Source organism: Sprattus sprattus (assembly GCF_963457725.1).
Source record: "Sprattus sprattus genome assembly, chromosome: 1".
NCBI lineage: Eukaryota > Metazoa > Chordata > Actinopteri > Clupeiformes > Clupeidae > Sprattus > Sprattus sprattus.
In genome coordinates, this window is record NC_137920.1 from 13304533 (window position 1) to 13313048 (window position 8516).

Here is an 8516-nt window from a genome sequence, read left to right on the forward strand (position 1 = left end):
GGTGATGAGTGAGGCACTGCAAGCCACAACATGGCAAGAGTGAGGAGTGAGCCACATGGCAGGAATGTGAGGTAGTGGGCGGAGCTCTTTATTTCCCCAGAGAGACAGAGAGGCAGAGAGAGAGACAGTCACACTAAATGCTAGCTATGCTTTGAATCAGCCTGACCTACGAGAATTTGAGTTCAGCTTTTCCCTTTCTCTCTACTCTGTTGTGGAACCAGAGCACCGCTTGTAAGACACTATTAAAAATGTTTCTTTTTGTGTTTCCTGCCTTTGACGAACATGTCAAGAAGTATAAAGAGAAACTCCAGAGCCGGTGTGCACACATAAGATAGGGAGCCTGGGTCAGGGGAGTAATGTGTTGCATAGGAGAGAACTGCCCACTTCTAGATCCAGCCTTGGTTGGCACCCTCTCTGTCTGAGTGGGTTATAAGGGTGTATCTGTGAGCGGGTCCCCTCTCTGTCTGAGTGGGTTATAAGGGTGTATCTGTGAGTGGGTCCCCTCTCTGTCTAAGTGGGTTATAAGCAGTGCTTAAATTGAGGGGGAGCAAGGCGGAGCGCGCTCCGGAAGCTCTGACGGGCGCTCCGGAAGCTCTGACGTGCGCTCCGCCAGCTGGATCTGGATTTGTGTGTGAAAAAAAAAAAAAAAAAACATTGTGAAAAATTAAATAATTAAATACATAAATTAAAGTTTGTTTCGTTTTAATATCTGGTTTTAATATCTGTCATGGTGATTTCTCAATTCTCCCATGAAACGAGATACTCAAAATATCTGGGCTAGCCTATTGCGGAAAAGGAGCGTGCACACACTGATAGAGTTTGTTGAGCGTCGGTGGTAGAGTGGAGTAGAGTAGAGTTGGTGGTAGAGTGTTCGTGAGGGAAAATGCAAAAGAAGAAGCAAGGAATTTTGTTAATGTTTTTTAAATCATCTGGACAGCCTGATCCCAAACGACCCAAGCTTGCGGTGGACAGTGGTGAGGACCACGGAGAATGCAGCAGCTCAGTGAGTGAGATTGCCGAGGATCAGGGAGATAACGGTGGGACCGCTAAAGCTAGCGAAGCTAAAGCTAGCGAAGCTAGTGCACCTGCTACAGCAGTCAGAGGGAATGGTGAGCGGGAAGATGTTGCTACTCATGAAGGTGAAGTAGAATGTGGGGAAATTTGGACCAAAGAACAGTTTAAAGAAAAACAAAAAACGTATCCATGGCTGACTGTGGGCAAAACAGGACTGGGGTGTGCTACGTGCAAAGAAGTGGGGTCGCTGGGTCCGGACAAAACCGCTGGTATGCGGCTTGTCAAAGAATGGGTTTCTGGCACAGTTAAATCGTCTGCGCCTGGCATTGCAAAACAGAAAAGAGCCTTACGAAAAAAAATCTGTGAGCATCGGAATACAAAGGCGCATGAAATGGCATCCGAAATTCTTAATAAGGCAAAAGAAGACACGCTGACAAACATAATAATAAATAACGAATCCGACCATATCCAAACAACTACCAGAATTTTCCGTACTGCTTACAAGGAAGCTAAACGCCATAGGCCAGCCTATGGATTTGAACACGAAATAGATTGCCAGGAGATGAACGGTCTGAACATGGGAAGGATTCTCCACTCCAACGTTGCGTGTTCACGCATACAACAACACATCGCTACTGACATGAAAAAGAAACTGATGGAGAAGATTGTCACTTGTGGTCCAAAAATCGGACTGATGCTGGATGAGGCCACAGGTCTAAATAGAAAGAGTGCATTGATTGTGTATCTACGTGTACAACTGCCAGAGATGGAATCGCCCGAAAACATTTTCTTTGAACTAATTGAACTGGATGAGTTCGGCGCTGAAGGCATTGTCCGCAAGCTGTTGGAATCCTTACATCGTGCGAACTTCAACGAGGAGTTCCTCTCAAAAACACTGGTTGCCCTTACCTGTGACGGTGCGTCAGTGATGCTTGGACGCAAGAGCGGGGTGGCAGTTCGACTTCAAAGTCTATTCCCAAACCTTGTGGTGTGGCACTGTGCCGCGCATCGGCTGGAACTTGCAGTAGGTGACGTGGTGAAAGAAATGGCAGCCGTTAATCATTTCAAAATGTTCATGGATAAACTGTACTCATTGTACAGCACGTCAAACAAGAATAGAGTGGAGCTTAAAGAATGCGCAGATGCACTGGACGTTCAGCTGTGTAAAATTGGCCGGGTGTTGGACACAAGATGGGTGGCATCGAGTCTTAGAGCCGTCGAAGCGGTGTGGAAAAGCTATCCTGCCCTCCACAGGCATTTTACGCAAGCAGCACAGGATTCTACTCGTGGCAGCACAACAAGAGAAACTTACAACGGGCTGGCAAAGCGCCTTTCGTCTCATTCATTTGTTACCAACTTGGGCCTTATGTACGATGCATTGCAGGAACTGTCAGAGCTGTCCCTTGAGCTCCAAAGACGAGAGTGCACCATCATGATGTCACACAAGGCCATTTCGAGACAGATCCGGGTGTTCGAGGCCATGTCAGCGCGGCCCGGTCGACACAGCCAGCAGAGCCAGAGTGGGGTCGAGGAGGACTCCTTCTTTGGAGTACCCCTGCACGCAGGGCGACTGACCGACAAAACGCTGGACAGCAGGGAATTTTTTGCAAGCCTGGCAAGAAATTTGGAAAAACGTCTGTTATCCCACGGGAAACACCAACCCGGATATAGCAAGCTAATCGAGGATGTAAAAGTGGTTTATCCACAGTACTGGCCGCGGGAGGAAGACGCGCTGTTCGGGGAAAAAGAAGTGGAAGCGCTCTGCAAGCAGTTCTGCATACATGACCCACGGCAAGTCATCAGGGCATTCAGGGAGTTTAGGGAAAATAATGGAGAATTCATCCCAGATGAACTGAAGGGCCTCTTGGCCGCGATCAACACGGTCCCTATCTCAAGTGCTGAGTGTGAGCGGGGTTTTTCGCAGATGAACCTAATTTGCAGCACAAATAGAGCATCTCTTCTCCCATCCACCATCTCCACACTGCTCTTTCTTTGCCTTGTCGGCCCGCCGCTTACCCGCTTCAATCCCATTCCCTACGTGAAGTCGTGGATTACTCAAGGGCACAGGAGTGCACGGGACCCGAGGAGTAGAGAGAGATGCAGAGAAAGAGAGACCACTGGATCTATGGATGCTGTATGGGCTGTTTTGAACAACTGAGATGTAAGTAAGATGAACTTTATTATTCTCTACTGTGCTGGTTGCAGTGTGCAAGTCATTGAATGTTTGTTGTCATGCCACGGAGACAGGCGCGCGCCTGTGTGTAAACATGTAGGCGTGTGTGTGTGTGTGTGTTTGTGTGTGTGTGTGTGTGTGTGTGTGTGAGGGGCTAATACTGTGTGCATGTGTGTGTTTTGTTCAGATGTGCAGCAAGAGAGGTTGGAGTTGGAGTGGCGCGCGTGAGTGATGTGTGATCTGCGAGGAGTTAGCGAAAGTGGCTCAATGACGCACCTGCGAGTGCATGACATTATTCCTCAACTGTTATTAAAAACCGGTAAACTTTATAACGTGTGGCTGTGTGTCTCTCCAACATAACATATGTTTACTATTTTTTCTGGGTACATCCCCATTCACGAGGCTTTAGTAGGCTAATTTCTTGCGATGTTGACTAGATAAGCCTACAGCATTGAACATGGGATTTTGTGTGGGTTGTTCGAAAGCGCCCACCAGAGCACACGCCCCCCCCCCCCCCCCCCCCCGCTTTTTTTCTACTCGTCCTCAGTGCTCCGGGAGCTCCCACTTGACAAATTAAGCACTGGTTATAAGGGTGTATCTGTGTGTGGGTCACTGTCTTCAATCTGAAAGAAAATATAAGTAGTAATAACTGTGAGCGATATTTAATGCTTGAATGAGAACATCTATGGTTATAGCTAGTCATGGCACAGAGATGTCAAAGAAACCAGTGGAGACAATGAGAACGGCTTTTCTCCACGAGAGTGAACCTGTTTGAAACGACACAAATGTTGAACATCAGTCTTTCAAGCTCAAGCAGAGAGCACTCTAGGTATTGCACACTTGACAGAAATAAGCAGATTCCCAAAAGGGTGCACATAGGCCCTGTAGTTTATCTTGGCTATGGCAGGAAACACAAAAAGAAACTTTATTAAAAACTTGAATTGTTGCGTTGCCTGCCATTAACAAACAGGGCAACCTATTAAGAGAAACTCCAGAGCCTGTGTGCACATATAACAGGGGGAGCCTGGGTCAGGGGAGGAATGTGTTGCATAGGAGAGAACTGCCCACTTCTAGATCCGGCCTTTGTTGGCACCCTCTCTGTCTGAGTGGGTTATAAGGGTGTATCTGTGAGTGGGTCACTGTCTTCAATCTGACAGAAAGATTCCACCCGAGTTTCTGCTCTGCCCACCCAAATTAGTCAACTTCATTCTATCTTTTGAATCTGCCATGACTGTCACATTTATGTAATTTGCCCTGTCACAATTACCTCATAAAGCCTGAAAGTAATATCCAAGTAATAACTGTGAACGATATTTAATGTTTGTCTTGTCCATGCCATCAGGGACTATGTGGCCTATCGTCGGGGTAAAGGTGTGGGGTATATTGTAGCTGGTGGAACTGATTTTGCACCGTGGTTAGCTTTTTCCCTCTCCCCACCTTTTCTCTGAGTGGATAACTGGCACGCCATTAGGTTGTGTCTATAAATGAGCAAGGAGATGCCATCTGGGCATCTTGGCGTTGTCTCTGTGTGTGTCTGTGAGGGGTTCCCTGCGTACCTGTCAGCCGCGACTCCAGCTCCACCTGCTCATTTGTCTGTGAAACGACTCGTCATTGGTCTCAGCTGTCTAAGGCTGCTGTACCGTTTCCACATTTAACCTCCTGTGGGTTGTGGATCACCTCATGTCCATCAATGACTGCTCACTGGTGTGCTTTCAACCCTTCTCCTCCCCATGCATGAACACCTGTTGGTTCGTTAAAGCAGGCTGGTCACACTGTTCAATGACTGCGTTCAAGATTGAACAATGAACAGTTTTCTTTGTTGTTTGTGTAAAACTTTATCTGTAAATGTACCCAAACACAGTCAAACTGCTGGATAGTCTGTCACCTGCAGCATCTCTATGATCATCATGTTTTTCTTTTTCTCTATTTGAAAATGAATGTCATTTTTAAGGCCCTCATGTAGTTTGTGTCTGACGACATTTGAGTAGTTTATTTATATTTCTGTGTAACTAATTTGTGTATGGTTCTTCACACTTGCTGAGAGAGACTAATAGAGAGAGAGTAGAGATAATGTTGATTTTGCAAAGAGCTTATCAAAATGACTGCCAACACATCCTTTGCTGCATACAAGGACAAAAAAAACATACAATCAGTCTTTCGTAATAAAACGGAAATGATGCTGAATACAGCTTGTATGAGAGGTGTATTTTCTCCAAGGTCATGTTTGAATAGATGACATCTCTCTGACTAGATGAAAATGATCTGTGAGATGCCACAGAGCACAGGAGCAGCTTTCCATCTAAACATGAAATAAACACATTTCATTCCAACACCTGCCTGAAGAGTCACTCTGGAGACAAACTCACATCTGCTCTCACTCATCTACCTGCATGCTACAGTGATGCATTGTGTGAAAATAAAATCATTACTTATTATACTACTGCAATGTATGTGATGGCTAAGTCATTCATGCATTTGACGTTGACACATGGGAAAAGAACACATTCATACTCTCTGTTTTGACTTTAGAGAAAAATAAAACCTTAATAATCAAATATTGAAAGCACATCCATCACTGTAAAGCCACTCCCATGTTATATTCTCAAAATATATTTATTAAGACATTTTATTTCAGGATAAAATGGCATGTTTTTATTGTCCAGTGTGCAGAATATCATGTGATTTACTCAACTCTTCAGTGTGTCCAGAACATCACTCTTCACTGTCTTCTTCATTTTCCCCAGTCTGCATGTGCAGAACGACAGATACACAGAGGTCAGGAACCACACACACACACTACACAATAACTATTCCTAACACAAACACACACACTCACACACACATAGTACACAATAGCTATGCCTCTGTCTCACAAAAAACACACTGTTAAAGGGGTTAAGTGTTGAGGGTCTTTAGGCACTAAAAGGCAGCATGTAGACAATAATCCAGTGGCCTGCAATGTATTCATCCACCACCACCAGTGGGTTTCAGAGTATCCATGTGCAAAAACAAAGAAAAACAAAAGAAACAAACAGGCTTATAATATCACTTTATCTTACAGCTGAATATGCACAGGCACTACAATAGCTTGGGACAGATGTCCCTAAATACAGGCAGCAAAAATATAACAGGCCTGTGGTGATGAACAATAACTATACACAATAACTATTCCAAACACACACACACACACACACACACACACACACAGACCCCAGACCAGTGCATCACTTTCAAACAAAGGCACCAAATAACTAAACCTTAAGGAGAGCAGAATACATGAAATGATAGCTGAACAATTATTATAACCCACATGCACAGAATATACAAAAATGGAATATCATCATTTGCATAGTATCAGCAAAGCAGTGGTGTATGAACAGAATACACATATCACTATTTTCACAACATCACAGCATCACACATGTGTATGAATAGGAGTGTGTGACTCCTGTGTTCCTGCAGAATGGGGAGGTCATGTGATCTGACACAGGGACACTGAGGAGTTATGCCAAACCCCAAACCCTGGATAGAGGGGCTCAGTGAATGTGGAGTGGAACGTGTGCTGGTGGGTGAGTGTGTCAGAGGAGACGCTGTAGAAGGACAGAGTACCAGCTGACCAGTCCAGGTACACTCCTACTCTTCTGGAGCCGGAGGTGGGGGGAGGTATGTCAGTGTCTTCATTATTGTGTCTGGCCGAGTAACTGCCAGAGTATGTGTGAGGAGAGCACTCCAGACTCCAGGACTTGTCATTATGTCCCAGCAGGCAGTCATAACCCATCCCCCCTTTCCTCTGGATGCTTTTATACGCCACAGCTATATAAGCCCCCCTCCCACTCCACTCAGCCTCCCAGTAGCAGCGTCCAGACAGACCCTCTCTACACAACACCTGATCCCACAAGACAAATCTCTCTGGGTGGTCAGGATACTGCTGATCCATTTTCACACGTGTCACCATTCTGTTCCCCTCAGAGAGAGAGAGATTTCTCCCTGCTGTGTTTGGGTCCAGTGTGATCTCACAGGCATCTGCAGAAAAGAGGAGAGAAGAGAGGAGAGAATAACTTCATCAGAAAAGACAGCGGCTGCTGACAAACCCACACACACACACACACACACACACACACACACACACACACACACACACACACACACACACACACACACACACACACACACACACACACACTATTTCACATTCCAGACACAGCACACCAATACACATACATACAAATTCATATTCCAATCACAACACACACCTACATATTTAAAACACAACTCAACAGTGCATACAAACAAACACACACACACACACACACACACACACACACACACACACACACACACACACACACACACACACACACACACACACACACTCACACACACACACACACACACACACAGACACACAGACACACACACACGTCACACTCCAAATAGAGGACACCAATAAACACACACAAACACACAAACACACACACACACAATCAAACATCAAACAAATCATTGTGAAGTGTGCAGTGGTAACAGCTACAGCAGGCATAATATTCAGTAAAGGCTACAGACTAAACACACAGAACAGATGTCTGTGAATTATCCCAATTCATACAGTTACTGAATTAACCATTAAGACTTACATCTCAGTAAATGTGGTCGAGCTCTGCTTACTGAAGCATGGTCAGTTCTGTAACAGAAACACACGGTCACACATATTCTCTTCATTTTTTTTTTATTTGAATAGTTCATTGTTATTACATGAACTAAATGATAATTTAAGGAAACATGGATATGTATTACTGTAAGTGGAATGTTGATAATTCAAATGGCTATAGGAGCAATGGGGGGTGCTCTTATGTGAAGGAAGGCAGGCAGGTTAAGACGGACCTTGACCTTTGACACCAGAGAAACAAGGACAAAGGAACTAAGGAATCAGGAAGATGTAGAGTGAATATAGTTCTTTATGACAATGTTTTGCCTAATTGGGACTAGTTTTACCTTAACCAACTGCCTATTTATGAAGTGACCTACTGTACATCTAAGTTGATAAATTAGCTATTTAAATACATCTTCGAAAAAACTACACATACAAATCACTACACTAGGTATGAAGAAACTGAATTGATCTCACATGAATGATGCAGAAAAGTACAAAATTGGGATTCATTTCTATGCATACTTAAGCTTCTCAAATTTGTTTTGGTCCTAGTGTGTTTGTGTATCGGTGTATGTGTGTGAGAGAGAGAGCGAGTGTGAGGTCTGTGTGTGTATCGTCAACAAACACAAGGAGAGACAAGAAACCAATCAACATGTGTTCACACTAAATGGTATAAAA

General features: G+C 44.6%; 1 protein-coding gene across 1 annotated transcript in view; it reads right to left on the reverse strand.

The window, feature by feature from the left end:
- Positions 1–6659: 6659 nt before the first annotated feature.
- Positions 6660–8516, reverse strand: part of LOC308367504 (stonustoxin subunit alpha-like) — a gene marked incomplete at both ends in the record, with an annotated part of 2120 nt that continues 263 nt past the window's right edge. Inside the window, 2 exons of the mRNA XM_080841441.1 lie at positions 6660–7210; positions 7822–7868. Of these exons, the coding sequence (XP_080697567.1) occupies positions 6660–7210; positions 7822–7868 (598 nt within the window). The remainder of the gene's footprint in view (positions 7211–7821; positions 7869–8516) is intronic.